We start from the raw sequence: 19,683 nt of genomic DNA, 5'->3' as shown, positions 1-19,683 counted from the left end.
TTAAGAAGTGTCACTTTTTATTAAACCAAAGATATTTTGATTTAGATCAATCGCTAGTTGGTATGACGCAATATTAAGAACTATTGGTAATGCAGACCCTTAATATAAGGGATTTTTTCTTGTTTTTAGAAAAGCTAATTTTATGGCTGATAGTCTAGCTGACGTGGTGGTTTCGATTTCGAATCCCTATTTTTTGGATCATTGTCTTCCCCCTTCAGCCTTCCAAGTTTTTCGATTTGACTGTATTGGTTATGGTTGTATTAGAGGATTCTCCTTTTAATTTAATTTTTTTCTTATAAAAAAAAAAAAAAGAAGAAGGGATTTTCATTTAAAAAAAAAGAAAAAGGGAATTAGTTGGGAGATCCACTCTGCATCAAACGTTAACGATCCGAACCATTTAGTTTGTAAGTCTAGATTCATAGACCATCATCGCAAATATTCAATTCAATATAAAACCATTTGCTTATTTAAATGTCATGAAATTTCTTTGAGATATTTCAGAAATAAGTTAATTATCATCATCTCCAACACAGACCCCGTGGTCTTTTAAGGCCTTCTTCGTCTTCTGACTCCCTCCTCCACGCTTCAGCTTCTTCTGTCCCATTCTCCCACTCCAAAAACCCTCTTGCGCTTTTTATCAAACCTGGAGGACCCAATTCACCATAACTAAACAAACCCCACTGCTCTTTTTTCAAATACCCACCACCCACCAACTAAACACACCTCTTCATCCAATTCCCATAATCCAAGTCATAAAAATCAAATCTATGGGTGGTAAGAGTTCCGTGAGATTCTGTTACAACCCGATAGTGTTTGGGAGAGGAGTGAGAGAGGAAAGAAGGGAGTGATAAAATGTGAATAAGTTGAATTGGAAATCCTAGGGGTTGAGGTGAGATTCTTTTTTCTCTTGGTTATGTATATTTGTGCTCACAAATCCAACAAAATCCACAACTTAATGAAGTACTGTCAAATCCTTGATTTTTTTTAATACGCCTAGATTTATAATCACTTTAAAAATCCCTATCAAAATCTATATTGACTATCCATGGATTTGGATGTATTTTTAAAATTATCTCAAATACTAATTTGACTACACTATGATTTTAAAGTCTTTTAAAATCCTCTTTCAAAATCTTGATTGACTGCACTCTGATTTTAAAATCTATTAAAATCCTGTGAAATCCTATCAAATCATAATTTGACTACACCCCCTAAGTGTCTAAATTAATAATGGGACAAAAATATAACATATAATCAGATTCATTACCATTTGAGAATTGAATATTTCTCCCATTTGAGTAAGAACTCGTTTAGATGTGCTTTTAAAATAGTTGAAAGCGTTTTTAGAGAAAATATTTTTGAGTTCTAAAAGCACTTTAAGTGTTTTTTTTTTTTTGTAGGTTTTATTTGCATTTTTACTAAGAATTAGTTCTAAAAATATTTTCACTAAAAACACTTTCAATCATTTTAAAAGTATTTCCAAACAAGTTATAACTCAATAAAGTTGATATCCCGTAGCATATTCCGGACGATTAATACAGAAAAGAAGAAAATTAACCAGAAAAAGATAAAAACAGAAGGGAGAAAACGGGAAATAGAAAGTCCACTAGTCTACTTGGTAGTGGGAGCACGTCGGGGCACGTGGTCCATAAGCTTCGAAAGAGGCAGTAAAGAGACACCATGGGGCAAAGTTGCCAGGCTGAACGTAGCCGCCAGCGAGAAGAAACAGCTGGCATTCGGGCGGTGGGAGCCAACAAAGAGTATAGCTTGTTCCTAATTGGCAACAACAAAAATAATGAGGGTACGTGAATGCCTCACCCTCGCTGTCACCCTCAGTGAGATTTTTCAATATAATTGAAACACAAAGTGAGGAATACATCACGTATTAATAGTAGAATATAAACGTTAAAAAGTTAATAATTTAAAAAATAAAAAATTTCATCATTTATGTAAAAATATGTAATATAGCATCTATTCCAATCACAATAAAAAATTTCTCCACCCTCTCACCCTCGCCCCAAGTTGCCCAGCTGTCCACCCGTACTTTTTGCTGCTTTCTCTGACCTGATATCTTTTTTCGTTTACAAGGTCATTTCTTTGCTATTTGCTAATTCTTTTATTCACATATAATCGTTAACTTTGATGTACAGTTGTACGCGTGACAGAAAAAGGAAAACGGAACTTAGGTAGCGGCGTCCAATTAGAAAAAGTTTTTTTTTTCTCTTGTGTATTTGTCGCTTTTTTACTGTAGTTTTATTAACTATGTCGTTTATTCATGAATATTACTTAAATTATGAGTATTATGTGATGATGTAACCGTGACATTCAAATATTTTACTATTTGTATGGCATCTCCCAATAGAGTTTGGATTCATTGTATTTTGGTTCTTCAAAATCACGCACATGTCTTACCATGTGTGAGCTGTTCTAGTTAGGCATCCGTAAACGTAATGTTATCCATATCATGTTTTTATACCACATTTTTATATTATCTTAAGTGACATCTAATATGGACAACTACATCATTTGAAAAATTTGCAAAATCCAAGGAAAAAAATGAGAAAGACTCCTCGTATACCACAGTCATCATTTAATTAACTAGTTTTTCTTAATTATTAATTTATTAAATAATGAACTAAATTTAAAAATCTGATTAATTCAAGTGATGTGGCTGTCCACATCAAATGCTGCCTAAGATGGTATGAAAATGTGATACAAAAACATGGTATGAATGAGAAATGTGAGTTAGACCAATAAGGCAACAAAGCATCTCTTATGTTGGTGGGGATTTGTGTCAACGAATTGAGTAATCATGTGCTTTGCTTGGACTTCTTTGCCCTTTGGCCTACTTGCAACTTGTTTTTATGTTTATCTCTAGTAATATCTTCTTCTATCAATAAAGTTTATCTCTGAACAAAAAATAAATAAATGTATCTGCTTACCCGCGCTTGCACTTGTGTTTTAGTCACCCCCTATGTAAATTAATATTGTTTTTTTCTTCAAAACCAATATATTGATTTCTTCAAAAAAAAAAAAAAAAAAAAAAAACCAATATATTGACATCAAACTGAATTCCAAAGATTTATCTTGGTAGAGGGTATTTCGTATAACATCTGGAGGTTTCTCAAATCAAACAAAGTACAATTTAAAAGAGTAATGTTATTCATACCATATTTTTATATCACTTTAGGTGATATTTGATGTGGACAACCACATCATTTGAATTAATCAGATTTTTAAATTTAGTTCATTATTTAATAAACTAATAATTAAGAAAAACTAGTTAATTAAATGATGATTGTGGTATATAATGAGTTTTTCTCCTTTTTTTTCCTTAGGTTTTGCAAATTTTTCAAATGATGTGGCTATCCACATTAGATGTCACCTAAGGTGGTATAAAAATGTGGTACAAAAATATGATATGAATATCATCACTCAGTTTAAAATAGATCATCGCATTTCCTAATTGTTAGAATAAAAAAAATGAATCTATAATAAATGGAAATGAATATTATTTTTTAAAATGAATATTAATTCTATTGACAGGAGGTTTGAGGCATGTTTGGTCATGAATGAAAAAGGCTTCTGATTCTGATGAAGTAGATTAAATGCACATTGATGAATCAATCTCAGTCCCCAATATACCATCAATTTTGAAACCAAATCCCAACCCTTCCTTCTTCTTTTATTTTATTTCTTTCAATTAAATGCATATTAATTTTCACTAATCCCGATTCACCAAAAAAAAGGAATATAATTATTTTAGGAAGTTTACATTCATGCACATATTTTTCCTAAATCCCTCCCATTTTTTCAATTTTCCGACGTGTTTTAGTAAAAATAGAATTTATTTTTTTACCTAGAAAACGAAAAATAGAAAGCCATCAAACTATTTAGTATTTACGGTAAATAGTTGAACCTTTACATGATAGCGTAAATTTAAATTTTATCAATAGTTAATTTAACAAAACCCCAAAAAAAAAAAAAAAACTATTAGTACTTACCAGCGATTACGGAGAGGACCGAGGGAGGGAGGACGGTAAATAGTAAAATAATAAAAACCTTTTTCTACGCTGTGTGTCCGTGTGTCCATATCTCCGCGTTTGGCATTTCTCACTTTTCATTTTCCTTTGCAATTTTTAATTTTAATTTTTTTGTTTCTGTAATTTCAGAAATTGGGATTGTTAAGATTTGATTGCATTTGAAGTGTCTAATTAATTGGGTAATACTTACTTAATTAGTGAAAATTTGCAAATCTCCCACAACCGTCTCTTTCTTCTCTCTATAATAACTATCTCTCATCCTCCACCCGGACACATCCAGACACCCCGCACCCACCATTTCTGTTACTCCATCACTCTCTTCGATTTCTCATAAACCCAGCAAGAAACCCCACCATAAACCCAGCAAGAATACACAATACGAAACCCCCACCACGAAAAGCGGCGAGCAATGCTCCCATTCCGGCTGTACGCCGCCGTTTTGTTCGTCTCCAGTATCTCCCTCCTCTTCCCCCCCTTCTGCATCGGGACTCGCTCATTCCCGACAAGGGCGATCGACGGCGGTGATGCCTTCGAACTGGGCTCCGCCGCCTGGGCCCGATTCTCCGAAGCCCCCGACTACCGAAACGGCGCCGAATGCGCCGTTTCGTTGAACCGGGAAATGGTGTCCTCCTGCGACCCGTCGCTGGTTCACATCGCCATGACTCTCGACTCCGAGTACCTCCGGGGGTCGGTAGCTGCCGTGCACTCCGTCATCAAGCACGCTTCTTGCCCGGAAAATGTCTTTTTCCACTTCATCGCAGCCGAGTTCGACCCCGCGAGTCCCCGGGTCCTGACCCAACTCGTCCGATCCACCTTTCCCTCGCTTAATTTCAAGGTCTACATCTTCCGGGAGGACACCGTCATTAATCTCATCTCGTCGTCGATTCGGCAGGCGCTCGAGAACCCGCTCAACTACGCGAGAAATTACCTGGGCGACATTTTGGGCCGGTGCGTGGACCGGGTCATTTACTTGGACTCCGATTTACTGGTGGTCGACGACATTCACAAGCTTTGGAACATTTCGCTCACCGGGTCGCGGGTCATCGGAGCCCCGGAGTACTGCCACGCCAACTTTACCAAGTACTTCACCGACGGGTTCTGGTCCGACCCGGTTCTCTCCCGGGTTTTTTCCTCAAGAAACCCCTGCTATTTCAACACCGGTGTGATGGTGATGGACCTGGTGAGGTGGAGGGAGGGAAATTACCGAAAGAGGATCGAGAACTGGATGGAATTACAGAGAAAGCGAAGGATTTACGAGCTGGGTTCTCTGCCGCCGTTCCTACTCGTCTTCGCCGGCAACGTGGAGGCCATAGACCACCGGTGGAACCAGCACGGCCTCGGCGGCGACAATGTCAGAGGCAGCTGCCGGTCTCTGCACCCGGGTCCGGTCAGCCTCCTCCATTGGAGCGGCAAGGGAAAGCCGTGGGTCAGAATCGAATCCAAAAACCCGTGCCCGCTGGACCACCTCTGGGAGCCTTACGATCTTTACAAGCCGATCCACCACCACAACCCGGCGAAGTTTCAATCCTTATCGTCGATCTCTGCATCTACATTGATCTTGTTTTCGAGCTATTTGTCGTGAGATGACGCGGTTTATGATAATTCTTTCATACATTGTTGATTCAGACATTCTTTTGATAGCGATTTTGTACAGATTGATTGAATTTTAGGTGAAACTGTGAGCGGAAAATTCATGGATTGTTCGTCAGTCTGAATTTCTCTTTTTCTTGTTTCTGGAATTTCCTCGGCGGATTTGACGTGTGTGATGAGATCCAATTTTCAATTTCTGGGTCCCAAAGAGGAGAGAATGTTATCATCTCAAATATCATGCGCTTCTTCTTCTTCCTTCCTCCGCTTCAAAACTTCCAATTTTTATTTTTCCCAAATATATGCATTTTCTGTCGCCTTGTCTCTCAATAATTGCAAATTCTGAAAGTGGCCTGAGAATCTGAATGACAGTGTAGACAGTGAAACCAATGTGTTACAGCTCAATGGGTTCACGGGGCTCTCTTGGGAGCGTTGCTGGGATGTCATTTTGACGGTATTTTCGAACTATCCTTGACAGCATGTGATTGACTTAAAAATCGATTGGCGTTCCAACTAATCCCTAATAATGTGTGATTACTTAAAAACTGAGTTGGTGTTCTAAACTAATTACTTTGACTTAAAAATCCGACTTTTGGCATCTTAAGTGCTGCTAAGTTTGCTCCACACTCCACTCCATATTATTTTCAATTTCCACCCAGTAGTATTTATTTATTTTTAATTTACTTTGGTATTTGTACAACTCACATTTTCTTACCATTTGTGGGGTTTATTAATTTTTAATTTTGGGGTATTTGTTCGATAGATGTTTCTCTTCCGAAACTTATAAAATAACGAGCATTGCTGGTTTGATGTCACCATTTTTATATTTTAATAATCCATATTGTCAAGTTATTTAAGGAGGTGGATTGTTTGCTCTTCCATTTCCATACTCTTCTCATCCTCTTCTGTTTGTATGGTCACAGTTAAGCCACGTCAACATTTTATATTCCTATTACTTTTTGTTTTATTATTTCTATAAAAAATTAAAATAAAATGTTGACGTGACTTAACCGTGATCACACATTATAGGATGACATAAAAAGAGTATGGAAATAAGAGGGTAGACAATCTATTTCCGTTATTTAATTGGGTGGCTAAGAGTAGGAGCAGGGGCTTAAACTCTAGTGCAAAACTCACTCGGTTTCAGGTGGATGATATGCGTCAAGAAAAGACAATAAAATGGGTAGTTTGCAACAATTCTTGACCACGTATCATGTCATGATGCCAATAAGCTGCCAAGTGCCCTTCTCTTCCCCTATATTTTCCTCACATCATCAAGTTTGGTTGAACCTTCTATTCTTTAATTTGGACTTTTTCATTTCAACTCTTTTTTTTAGCTTGGGAAATTTCGACTTTTAATTCAAATGCATTCTAGTGATGAAAGGGAAAGAACTTACCTACCACTGTGATTGGGACGCGAAGATGCTAGTGTTTTAAACTAATTATATAATATTATACGCATGATCTAAAACGTATGTCAATATATGATAAGTTAGGAATAACAATTATTTTTGGCGTTCTGATACTTAAAAATTCATGTGTTTGACGTTTGACAGTTAAGCCATGTAGGATTGTTCGATGTACCTGGCAAATTAGTAACCATTATAAACCCAATGAGTTTAATGATCCACTCACAAGGAAGTGGACCTTTGGTTGGGATATGAAATGATGAGCATAAGGGAATAAGATCCTCTTCGGATCCTTCTACTCCAATCCTTAAATCATGTCTGTTCAACCGAAAATCGAACGGTCACGAATTAATACCATGTTCACCTTCACTTATTCATGTTCATCTTCTTCCATCCTCACATTCTTCGATTCATTTTCTTCCATCTTATTTCTTGTTCACCTTCTCCTATTCATCTCTCTCTCTCTCTCTCTCTCTCTCTCTCTCTCTCTCTCTCTCTAGAATTGAAGGATCTGAAGGATCAGGACGGAAGGGATTCGGAAAAAATCTCAGTCCGAGATAAGGATTTGATTATTTTTACAATTGAAGGATCTGAAGGATCAGGATGGAAGGGATTCGGAAAAAATCCCAGTCCGAGATAAGGATTTGATTATTTTTACCATGGGGAATCAAGTTATTACCACACGTTTTTTATCACCTAAGTAATTATTTGTAAGTTACCTAATGGTGACAAAACCTTGGATAGAGACCTAGACCTAGTGATGAAAGCTGGAAAAATTCCCGACAAAGATGCATGGCATAAAACCACTTGTTACTGCAGCAGCAGTGAGCACAGTCGTATGAGCTGGGATCCAATCACTTCATTTTTTTTAATTCCTACAAATGCTTCACATTTTCTTGCGTTTTCTCAAATCGTGCGCGAAATTTGAATTCATGATATTTTTCAGTAAAAAAATATTTGCGCTTGGTATGATCAATAGGGATTTTATTTTCCAAGGTAGGATAGTTACAGGATGTGAATGGATAGTGAGCAACCGGCACAACATTCGGTTTATTGGCTACTCACGTTTCGCAACTATTCTACAAAATCAACTTCGAGGTTCTTTTTTCCCAATTAGGATTGAAAGGTTTGGATGTGAATGTCGCAAGTGACACAATCTGTGCACCAGGGTTTTGGGGATTTAGATCATCTCCAGATCTCTTTACTGGGGATCCCGGGGATCAATGCATAATAATCGTTCATCAAAGATCATGCGACCACAATTGAATGTTTTTTATATTTTTAAAAGTACAGCAGCCTCATTTTACGTGAAAAATATATAAAAAAAGAAAAAATTATAGCTGCATGATCTTTGATGAACGGTTACTATGCATTGATCCTCGGGATCCCAAGTGAGGGGATCTGGAGAGGATCTAAATCCGGGTTTTGGCTACTGAGCTCGGCCAAGGCCACAGGTGGAGCCACCAAGTCCTAGTTGTACAGAAAATGTATCAGACCTTTGGGGAACACAAATGACTCACCAGGCTTCAGTAGTTGGGGTAAAGACTCTGTTTGAAGTGTCCACAAAGCCCACAAGAAGCAAGCCATTGAGGCAGGTTGTGACTTCGGAGTCCCTTGGGTGCAAGTGAGGTGGCACAATCCCATAGGCTGCTATGTCAGGCCCATGGTGTTAAGCCCAGGTAGATTGAACCAGTTGGTGAGGGTCACGTTGAACCCGAACGGGTTGGCTTTTGTGCTGCCCCGGTTTGGTTAGGACTGATGTGGTGAAGTGGGAAGACGTTGCTAGGTTTGGGTCAATGCATGGTGCACCATTGGGGAAAAACGTCTGAGGGGTTTTCGGATCAGCTACGCAGTAATCTTGTACCAGATCCGGGTCGGATTTGGGGGAGGGGATTGAGTAGCTTAGGGGTATTGTAGGAGGAAAATACAAGGCAAGTTAGGAGGAAGAAAATCATAGTCGGAGATAAAAGGCCTAGAAAGGTTAATGATGCAAAACATCAAGGGAGAGGAGGAAGATGGAGATCAAATTCGCACTAGAATGCATAAATATAATTACTTTATGTTAATGCGGTAAAGCGTCACCTGCATTCTTAGTATTGTTTAGTTGTGAGGGTACCATATACAACCTAAAGTAGATAGAGACAAGAAATTGAAGGTGTTGAGTGCTTAGAAGCTTTTGAAGTTTAAACCTGTCACATGTAACTTTAACTATCACGTCTTTATTCTGTAGTGCTCTTTCACTCTCACAAGCGGTCCATCTATTTTTTATCACTTCTTGGAACCTCTTGGGTGTCTCTCAAATTCAACTCCTATAAATAATGATCTCAAGAAATTATTGATGACATATTTTATGACTGAGTTCAATTCCCTCTCTAGTATGGGTCTATTAAAAAAGTAAAACTTCGTTTAAAAATGTTTTTAAAATGACTGTTGCTTTTAGATAAAATGTTTCTGGAATGCAAAATGAGTTAAAGTCTTTGCAAGAAGAACCAGTCATATGCTTTTGTTAAGAAACACTTTTAATTATTTTTTTTTTAAATTTTATTTGTATTTTTACTAAAAATTGATTTTAAAAACACCTTCAATTATATTAAAAGCAGTTCAAAAAACGAGCCATAAATAAATAGAATCACATGTATGAATAAAAAAAGTGTTTGTTCCTACCAAAAACATTTAGTTAAGATGGGTAAACCACTCATATCTTTGCTGATTCAACACGCCCGCTCTTATTTGTTGAGCCTTCATAATTATTTCACCAAATAATAAAAACCTTCGAAATTATCCAATTAATCTCTATTTTCCCACTAATTAATCCTCCCATTCAGACATTAATCCACATGTAGTTGAGAAAAAGAAAGACCCCAATCTGTTCAACCTTTTTAAGTAAAAACCAAATCTTCCTTGGAAATTAATAATTGGTGTTTGGTGGGTCATCATCTGCAAGTTCAAGCCTTTATCTCCACCTTTCAATTTTTCTTCATATAATTGGAATTGTCTTGTTCTGATGATTGATTGCCTTTATCATTTTTGGAGTCCCCAGAAGTGCCACAAACAGTGAAAAATATGAAGTGAGAAAAAAAAGACCAGAACAACAACACATGGATATGGTTTTTTTATTTTATTTAATATTAATTTAATTTTTTTATATTCTTTTCTTCTTACAATTTTAAACCTTTTTTTTTTTTTTTTTTTTTGTACATATTCTGGGTTTTTTCTCACTCTTGGTATTGCTTTTGCGTGTGTGTGTGTGATCCAATAGATTGGTGATGTGCCCCCATGCTTGCTGGTAGGCAAAGCTCTTGCTTTTTAGCTATCTGGTTGCTCTCAAACACTTCCAACTCTTTCAGAACTCATGGGTGAATCAATGGTGGATTTTGCCAATGATGCTGAAAAGGTACACACTTTCTAGTTTCTACCTTGGATTTGTCGAAGGACATAACCCATGTGTTCGATTTTGTCTGCAATTGCTGTCGTTTGAGGATTATGCTTTGTGGGTTTTGATTGATTCACTGTATAATTGCTAGATTTGCATGATTTGGTTTTGCCACTATGTTGTTGCTTAAGGACATGTTTTGGATTCTCGGTTTTTTGGGTAAATAAACAGGTGGTTGAGAGGGAGACGGTAGCTTCAAATTGTTCAAATCCTCTACTGGAAGTGTCGGTGTCTTTCGGAAGATTTGAGAATGATTCTTCACTGTCTTGGGAGAAATGGTCGACGTTTTCGCCGAATAAGTACTTGGAGGAAGTGGAGAAATGTGCCACTCCTGGCTCAGTGGCCCAGAAAAGGGCTTACTTTGAAGCTCATTACAAGAGGGTTGCAGCTCGAAAAGCCGAGGAGATGATGGAACAGGAGAAGCAATTGCGAGATGGTGATACCTTTAGGTCGGAATCTGACCAGACGAGTGGAGATCAGATGGATTCTGAGGTGCATTTCGAAATTGATTTGGCCAACAATAAAATTAATGCCCAAGGAAATGATCAAGAAGCGAATTTCGACAACGAGATTATTAAAACTCATGTGGATGATCTCGAGGAGGATGATGTTTTCACCATAGAGTTTCCAAGCTCATTGGCTGAGGGAGAGAGAGAAGAATCTGATAGCAGAACGGATAGTCCCGATTTGAACAATCCGGAGGATGAACTTGTTGTGGTGAAAGAAGTAGAAAATGTCCCTGCTGAATCTCAGGGAGTACAGGAGGTTCCAAAGACTTTGGACAATGATGTAGGAAGCGCTCCAGAAGTTAAAGAGGTGCAAGAGGAAATACCGAGATTGGATCTTCTGAAGGGATCTCCGAAGGTGAAGTACTTAGCTCTTGAACCTATTTAGCAAAACTTCTCCAGATGCCATGTTCTTTATTTCATAATCCGAGAACTTGTTTGTTTCTTGTCTGATTTCCATATCTTTTGCATTTTCTTGCTGTGTAGGTTACTCCATTGAGCAAGGAGAGAAATGTGGCAAACATTAAGAAGAAACCAGTTCCACCAATAGCCAAAACACCACAGAAATTTGCCCCTAGGGCGTCGAAGTCTGTATCAACTCCCACCCCTAAATCATCGAAGCCCATATCAACTCCGACCCCTAAAGCGTTGAAGCCTATATCAACTCCGACCCCTAAAACGTCCAAGCCTATATCAACTTCCACCCCTAGAGTATCGAAGTCTATATCAACTTCCACACCTAGAGTGTCAAAGTCTCTGTCAACCTCTACCGCAAAACCTGCATCGCGGTCCTCAGTAAAGAAGAGCACTGCTTCCTCTTTTCCTAGGAGCAAAAATCCTTCAACTGAGGAAACCAAGGAAGTTCCTCCCAAGCGTTTGCACTTGTCACTCAATTTGGAATCCGGTCCCACAATGTCTGGTTCAGCTTTTGTGACCACCACAACCAGAAAGTCTTCCATTATGGAGAATATGGGAGATAAGGACATCGTCAAACGAGCATTTAAGACATTTCAAAACAATTACAACCAACCACAACCCTCCAATGAAGAGAAACGGCCAACACCAAAGCAGGTTTGTCAATTTAGTACATTTTCTCGTTTGAAGAGATGACCGGGTACCTCGGTTGGCATCAGAGCATCTAACGTCAAATTTTATTTCTGGAAAATTTCTATTGAAAAAGCAGCTCTCTACGAAGGGAAAAGAATCAAGGGTTTCCACTTCTGTGCCCCTGACAAAAGAGAATGGAGGGTAAAGCCTTAAACTCATATGTGACTGCTGATTGTGTAGTCTGTGTGCATGCGCTTCTTGCATAACATCAGTCTCTGCATGATAATATACTATCATGTTTCATATAGTCGATGCAACATTTTTCTTTTTGTCATAGATATCTAGATAAAAGAACTGCTAAGGCCGCTCCGTCATCTGTTAGCTTGAGAAGTGATGACTGCGTAGATAAAAGAGAGGTATCCGTTAACAGACCCCCGACCTCTTTTTGTTTTAATTTATTAACCATACATATGTAATCTCATTAAGCAATATATTTCAGTTTTCACAGAAACTGGCGGCGAAATCCAATGCGAAAGTGACGGAGAAAGCACACTCCCAACCGAAGTCAAAGGTATGATCATACAAATAACTATTCTTTTAAGGAGCATAATATTGTACCTGTGCTAAATATAATTATGTCATATAGCCTGCAAAAGTTGAATTATTTCTCGAAACTGTATGCTTGACATAGGATCAAAAGGAGGCAGAGATAAAAAAGCTCAGACGTAGTCTTAATTTTAAGGCTACACCTACGCCATGCGTCCATGGGGGGCAAAAAGTGTCAAAAAGTACTTCAGAAAAGGTATAGTCCAATTCTGTTTTTATGTTGTGGCATAAGATCTGTTTGCTCCATTTATATTTTCAATAGAACCAGACTATATACAATCCATCTTAGTGATACTTATAAATCCGTCTTTCACGAAGTTCCTCCTTATTATGTCACTGAAATACTGAATACACTTGAAAGTCGAGTATAGGGGGAACGTTTTGGGGATTAATGTTCTTTTTATCGTAAAGTTTGCAGCCTCCCGCGTGCTGCGTACTTCAGAACAAGCATAAAAACTAATTAGCATTTTGCATATGCAAAAAACATGATGAGCTAAACACATTCAATACACATATGCAAGAAGGAAAGATGCATGTGTATGCCTTAACGCCAGCATTTCAATCTGCACAATGTGTTACTGCACTGCATTTCTGAAACTATTGGTGTGATTTGTGTATTTTATGTGTTTCTTTCCGTATCCTAATGTCAACTGTCATGACTTGTGTAGGAGAGTTCCAACAATGAAACCGATCGGTGAAAAAATCATTCAGGCGGCTGCAAGGTCACTCGTCATCTTCCAAGAACCATGTCTACTTCAGTGGATAGACGAGAAGGAAAGTATACATGACGGAATTCCTTCTCATGGAAGATCCATGCTGAAGTATTATCGCTTAGATGATGACAAAGTGACCATGGTGAGTCGCAACCTGTATATCTTGATGGCTAGAACAGATCTACGGCATAGTAATAATATGCAGATGATAAGAGACAGGTCGGGGCCATGCTTTTCATTCCCTGCTTGTCCCAAATGGTATTCAGAGTTAGAAATGCTACGTACACATTGTTGTATTTGAAGGTATAAATATTGGAACTGTTATAATTACATGGAAATCCAAAGTTGGTTGCGTAAATCTATCATAAATGTTTACACCTAAATTGCAGACCAAAGAACAACTGAAAGAACAAATATTTGTGGATGGAACGCCTGTAATCGTTAGTGGGAAAGACGAAGAAGACGAACTGTGCAAGTTATTGGCTGAAAGTTTACGGAATAGAACGTTGAAAAATCACTAAGCTATTTACGGATTGTAATCGAGCTTTTTGTAATCTATACACTGTAAAAAACCAATTCAAAAATCATTATCTGATTCACTGTTAGTGCTCCTAGAGTTTCCTGACATGAAATTCTTAGGCAAGATCGGGAACCTTACGGGGTTCCTGGGCGGCGAGTCTGCTGACGATGATCCTAAACTCGCTGCAACCGCCTTCTTCTGCTGTATATTTCGAGAAATTTCAACGCATGCTCGATCAACCATGCCTAGAAAATCTTTAACTATGACAAAGAGTTGAAACGGGTGAGCCCCTTTATCCTTAGAAGCCCCTGCTTGATAGTATTCTGTTGTTTTCTTCACCAACTCCATCACCCTTTTCTGCTCTTCTCTCACCACCTTCAGCTCTTCCTCTGCTGCTTTGAGAAAACCCTTCGTGTCCCTAACGAATCTTCCACCGTCGTTCTCGCATTGGAGCAGGAGTTCTCTAGTTTCCGCCACACGGGTTGTGAGAGCCGAGCACATCCCTGCGAAGCTGTCATGATCTATACTAGCCGCCTTCTTCACATTAGAGAACTCGGCACTGATGCCTCCAACCACGGGCAATCCTACAGTCATGTACTCCCTCTCTCTTTCCTCTTTCGGTTTTATATTCTCAGCACTTGGGTTTCTGTTATGGCTCTGGCTGTTGCTGCGACTCAAATTATGATTCGTGTTGATTACACACCGCTTCCCCTCAGATCGCACCACTTCTTCCACAACGAAATTGAGCAGAGTTGTTTTCCCATCACTGCTTCTAACGTCGGATAGCTTTCGAAGAGAACTGAGGTTGAAAGCTTGGGCATTGCCTCTCGAAGTTCCTGCATTCATGCGGTTTCCAGCCTTGAGAATTGCCTCTAGCAGCTTCATGAAAAGCCCTCGTGTTCGAAGCTCCTTGCACCCGAGTTCAAGTGTTTGTACATACTCCTTGAGGCTAGCAATCTCCTCGTCGTAGTTGTATCTGAAGAGCATGGCATTGAATCGAATGAACGCTGAGGGAACAGCTTTGAGAATGTGGTAGAGGAAGAACTCTGCGTCAGCAAGCCTTGTAGGGTCTCCACTGTACTCAAGGATTTGGGATTGTTCTTCCTCGGTTGGAGCAATTCTAACAAGCTTTTCGAGAGTCTCTACATCGAGACCTCTGCCCTCCATGAGCGCATCAAGGAGCTCCTTTCGAGAAATCGTCAGCGATTTTATGACAATGGCATTGTTCTGGGACTTCCGGCTGTCCAGGAGACAAATCTGCGCTGATGGACCGACGTTGGCGCCCCTCGGATTCGCTTGGCTGCTGTCTCTTCCGGGGGATAACCGTTTGGTGGCAACCGTACCAAAAAGCGCTTCCATTAGGTCACCATCAAATCTGAGAGTAGCAAACTTTTAGAAACTTCAAAACCAAATACAATAAGACAACACGGTGAAACGCAAAATAAACAATGGTGTGTAGAAGGAGAAAAATGGCAAGCGGAAATCACTTCATTACCTGAATGAACCATCCATTTTGTCCCACACCATGGAATCCTGAGTATTATTTGTGTTCACTTTGTCCCAATGCAGGGGCTTCAGTTTCACCTGATCATTTCCTGCTCCTGATGAAGATTCCCCAGGTTCACCTTTCTGTCCCGGAGATGGCTTTGACAACGCGTTCAAACTCCGCACTTTGGGTGGAGGCGGGGGTGCAGGACCATTCTTAGCTGCAACTTTCGGTGCTGGAGGAGGAGGAAGCGCTGCGGAGCTTTTCTTATTTGCAATCGGGACAGGAGGCAGCATTGGCGGCGGCGGCGGTGGAGGTGGCGTTGGTGGTGGGGAAGTATAAGGCGGCGGACTTGACGATCGAATAGTTAGCTCTACTTCTGGTTCTTTTGATTTCTCAATAGCTTTAAGAGCCGTTGATCCATTTCGAATTCGATCACTCACTAATTCTGGTACATCATTGATGTGGGAAGTTGAAGACTTTCCTCTGAGCAGAGGAACTTCCTGTATGGGCTCGCGCCTTCTTCTTCTGCTACTCCCTTCGTCTTCCTCACCATCTTTTCGAAACAACTCCTTTCGAAAACTCTTCTTCGAGTTTATCGCTTCGAGCTTCTTCCAGTAAAGCACGTCCAGACCGTTCTCATCAACAATGAACCCCTTGAGATTCCCATCATATCTTGAAAACTCACTCTGAACCGCTACAGGAGGCCCCGGCTGAGGCTGGCCTCCTTGCAAACCTCCACTACCACCACCACCACCACCACCACCACCATCATCATAACTACCGCCATTAATTCTCTTGCGCCGCGCAACAAGGTACCTATGCACAAAAAAGAAAACCAGCCCGGAAATCACCAGAGTGGAGGCTGCAGTGATCGCCGCAGCCTTCGCAATCTGACTCTTTGACGCAGACTTTCTTGGCGGCAAAGGCACCGGCTGCGGCTGTGATTCCGGTTGCGGCGGAGAGTCTTTGGGAGGCAATGAAGGTCGGATTTGGGGTGACGGAGCCGTAAACGGATAGACAGTTTCAATATTTTGAGGGGATTGGCCATGACAAGAAGGAATTACATTTACAAAAATAATAAAAGTAATTGAAAAACCATAAGTGAAAAAACAAGAGAGCATCCATGGCCGATTCCTGGCAGCCATGAAGCTTTTTGGAAAAATTGGAGAGATGGGTTTTTGGAAACTGAATCGGTTGGAACTCTCAGTAAATTTGTTGACATTGAATGGAAGAAGTCTAAACCTTTAATGTATGGATTTGTCGTGGTGCTTTTTGGGGAGGGTTTGGTTGATGAAAAGCTGAAAGCTTCAAAGTTAGTAGTTAGCTGTTTGTTTTTCCAGAATTTCTTCCCGGGCTTTTATATATATATTCAACCACTCAAAAGACGTTTCTAACTTGGATTAAGTTTACATCCCATTACTAACTACAAATCCACGCTTTAGTAATTCAAGATTAGATTTTTAATTCATAAAATTAATTAAACAAATGACATGATTGGTTTACTGTTTCAAGCCAGAAATTATGGACGGTTTGTTGGAAGTGGTAAATCACCCAATTTTGTTTCTATCTAATATATTTATGAATTTATAATTGTCAGATTAATTAATCCCTAGGCTCCGAAAACGGATCCAATTCATACAAAGATATCGATGCTTCCATCGCTTAGATTTAGGGTGATAGGTCTTAATTTTTTAGATCTTGGTAAACTTGAGTGAAAAATGAATTTAGTTTTGTAAGTGGTAGATTACTCTAATAGTTAAGTTTTTTTTCTTTAAGTCACTAGTCTCGGGTTCAAACCATCTTCTTTCATTATTATAAACTCTAAAAAAGTGACTAGTTGATGACTTTGTCACGATAGTTTCATTTCCAAAACCGAAAAGACTTTTAAGAAGCGAATCCAAAATATGCTGTGAAACTTAGTTGGCTAAGCCAACATGTTTACTCCCAAGTCTCATTCTGAACCTTTTACTTAATCTTGCTGACCTAGTAATTAGAGATTAGTTAATCTTGTACGTAATGATAATATCCACGAACAAAGTCAGAAGGGGAGACTTTATCAACATTCCCCATCCCTTCCTTCCTTCCTTCAATAATTTTTACAGCTGAAAAGCATTTGGGCTTTTGACGCGGTTTTTTTTTTATTTTTTTATTTTTTTATTTTTTTTATATAAATGATGCGATTTTTCTTTCATCAAGAACAATTATAACAATTGTCGCATGCACCGACGGAGCTAACTATTAAATTTTAGTAGGTATAACATAGAGAGAGTTTAGTTTTTAAGATTAAAGATACTAATCATTTGGACTGTTTTATAATTTTGAATTGTCGTAGCCCACCTATTAAATGAAAAGTACGAATTTTAGAGTTATTTTTAGGGAAAGTAAGAGTTAGTAAGTGTTAAATAAACTCTATCACTTTAACCAATACTAAAACTTAACAGTAATAAACTAAAACTTTTATACCACACACGATTCATATGAAAGTTTGAAGGCTAGAAGCCTAGAAAACAATAATAATTTTAGCTTATCCCATCTGTTGAATAATTCCGCACTCCGTCATCGATCGCATAACGTAAATATATGTTTTAATGATCAATCTGTTAATGTGAAGATAATTCGAATAAGCAAGCATGAAGAGATTGTTGTTGTTTTTATTGTTCCGGACTTTAGACGCGTTGAAAACTACGTTAAGCCAAAAAGGCGACGAGATAAATTGGTCAACGACCCCGGTTTCATACGTTAAGGAGAAGAAATGGGGAATTGTAGGTTTTGACGATGACTTCATTGACACATTACATTCCCCATGAAGAAATTAGAGAAATAGTGGCTCACCAAATTAATTTCAGCAACGCTTATTTTATTTTATTTTATTTTGGAGGTTGTTGTCTTAACCCTGTGTGTGTAGTGGTTGAAAAAACCCCACAAATTGATTACTATTACTATTTCTCCCCCCCCCCCCCCCACCAGGGGAAAAAAAAAAGAAAAAAAAGTTTGAAATTTGAAATAAAATTGGATTTTTTATTGGAGAATTGGTGGTTGTATTGTTGATATTCAAAAAAGCGAGATACATTCTTCAAGAAGAACATTCCGATAATATTTGAAGGTTTCTCAAACTAAAAAAATTTGTGCTTAAAATATTGTATCTGAACGAAAATTGTGAAATTAATCCTTTTTTTAAGCTTATATTCGTGAGAATAATCATGACATCTAAGGTAACTAATACTTTTGTTTTGGTCAGAGGTGATATTATGAATTTGAATTTTGAAACCAAATATATATATATATATATATTGGATCATTTTGAAACTAATTAATTAGGTCAATAATTCAAAGGATTGAGAGTTTTAACTCGGGACGCATGGGTAGAAACCGAACACCCAATTCAATAAAATGTTAGATCACTTATGGAAAAGATCTCTAAAATTATATAATGATTTGCTTTTTCACATCTGAAGACTATGCAGTTTTTTTTAGACGTTGTCGTGCCTGTGAATTTAATTATTCTCTGTCATTCGAAGGGTAAAAGAGTCAAACAAGTCCTTTTAATTCTTTCAACTGTATGACCATACGTACCGAGTTTGAAACTTTTCAATTTTCTTCTCTTAAATTATTATAATAGTTTCAAACTGCTTTCCCTCCTTCTAATAATCGTAAAATTTAAAAGAAAAATGCTACTCTTTCCTAGTATCCTACCACAATTTGTGGGTTTAGGGTCCTCCAAATGCTTCTTTCATGGGCTTTATGTTTAGATGTTTCTCTTTTATTTGGGTTGGGACAACTGGCCTTGTTTGTTTATTGTGGTTTAAAGGCCATTTCTAATGACAGGGATTGAAAAAAGGGCCCAATTTGGTAATGCCATAGGTGACATGGGCCAGTTTGCTTCAAGCAATGCGCCTTCTTGTGATTGACAGTCGACTGAAGGCTTGGGGCATGGTCATTTTAAAAGAAGGTGCTTGGCCAGATTGCTTCAAGAAAACCGACACGCACCGGACCGGTTTTCGGTTTATTCTCTTTTGATTACAAGTGATATTCTACGCTAAAAGAAGCGGCAATGATTTAAACTCGAAATGCAACGAGTTAAAGAGAAATGTCTTAACCATCATATATTATTCTCTTTTATTTCTCAATATCAAAAAGAAAAACACAATTGAACCGATTTTCAAAATGTCAAAACCACATGAGAACAAACCCGTAAGGAGTAAAATGTTTTTTTCTTTTCTCTTTTAATCAGAAAAATAAAATGTTCTTCTAGAGGTAATTGTGTCCAAGTTTCTTCACTCAAATCATGGTTACCAAATTAGGTTTGGAAGAAATCTCAACCTCTTTTGTC

General features: G+C 38.5%; 3 protein-coding genes and 1 pseudogene across 8 annotated transcripts; 2 read left to right on the top strand and 2 right to left on the bottom strand.

Annotated features, from left to right (window-relative positions):
- The first annotated feature begins 4,212 nt into the window (after positions 1-4,212).
- Positions 4,213-5,888, top strand: LOC137737793 (putative galacturonosyltransferase-like 9). The gene has a single exon (XM_068477349.2). The coding sequence runs from the start codon at positions 4,453-4,455 to the stop codon at positions 5,623-5,625; it is 1,173 nt and encodes a 390-aa protein (XP_068333450.1). The 5' UTR covers positions 4,213-4,452; the 3' UTR covers positions 5,626-5,888.
- Positions 5,889-8,118: 2,230 nt separating this feature from the next.
- On the bottom strand, positions 8,119-9,127 carry LOC137736303 (germin-like protein subfamily 1 member 1 pseudogene; annotated as a pseudogene).
- Positions 9,128-9,896: 769 nt separating this feature from the next.
- Positions 9,897-13,954, top strand: LOC137737191 (uncharacterized). Of its 6 annotated transcripts, none has more exons than XR_015954770.1 (10): positions 9,897-10,107; positions 10,299-10,433; positions 10,644-11,336; positions 11,465-12,049; positions 12,162-12,226; positions 12,363-12,441; positions 12,525-12,596; positions 12,717-12,827; positions 13,300-13,647; positions 13,734-13,954. XR_015954770.1 is itself a non-coding variant. In XM_068476597.2 (9 exons), the coding sequence occupies exons 2-9, from the start codon at positions 10,392-10,394 to the stop codon at positions 13,327-13,329; spliced, it is 1,677 nt and encodes a 558-aa protein (XP_068332698.2). In that variant the 5' UTR covers positions 9,897-10,107; positions 10,299-10,391; the 3' UTR covers positions 13,330-13,702. The 6 variants fall into 6 exon arrangements, 4 of the variants coding, with proteins under 4 accessions (XP_068332698.2, XP_068332697.2, XP_088538635.1 ...); XR_015954769.1 differs by having other exon boundaries at positions 9,981-10,146; XM_068476597.2 differs by lacking the exon at positions 13,734-13,954 and having other exon boundaries at positions 13,300-13,702.
- Positions 13,641-16,691, bottom strand: LOC137737190 (formin-like protein 4). Its single transcript, XM_068476595.2, has 2 exons — positions 15,360-16,691; positions 13,641-15,239 (listed from the first exon to the last, which is right to left on the bottom strand). Exons 1-2 carry the CDS (start codon positions 16,496-16,498, stop codon positions 13,922-13,924), a joined length of 2,457 nt encoding a protein of 818 aa, XP_068332696.2. The 5' UTR covers positions 16,499-16,691; the 3' UTR covers positions 13,641-13,921.
- Between the last annotated feature and the right edge of the window lie 2,992 nt (positions 16,692-19,683).

Source organism: Pyrus communis, chromosome 13 (genome assembly GCF_041283825.1).
Source record: "Pyrus communis isolate YQ-2024b chromosome 13, ASM4128382v1, whole genome shotgun sequence".
NCBI classification, from domain to species: Eukaryota; Viridiplantae; Streptophyta; class Magnoliopsida; order Rosales; family Rosaceae; genus Pyrus; species Pyrus communis.
This window is presented reverse-complemented; position numbering and strand designations above follow the sequence as displayed.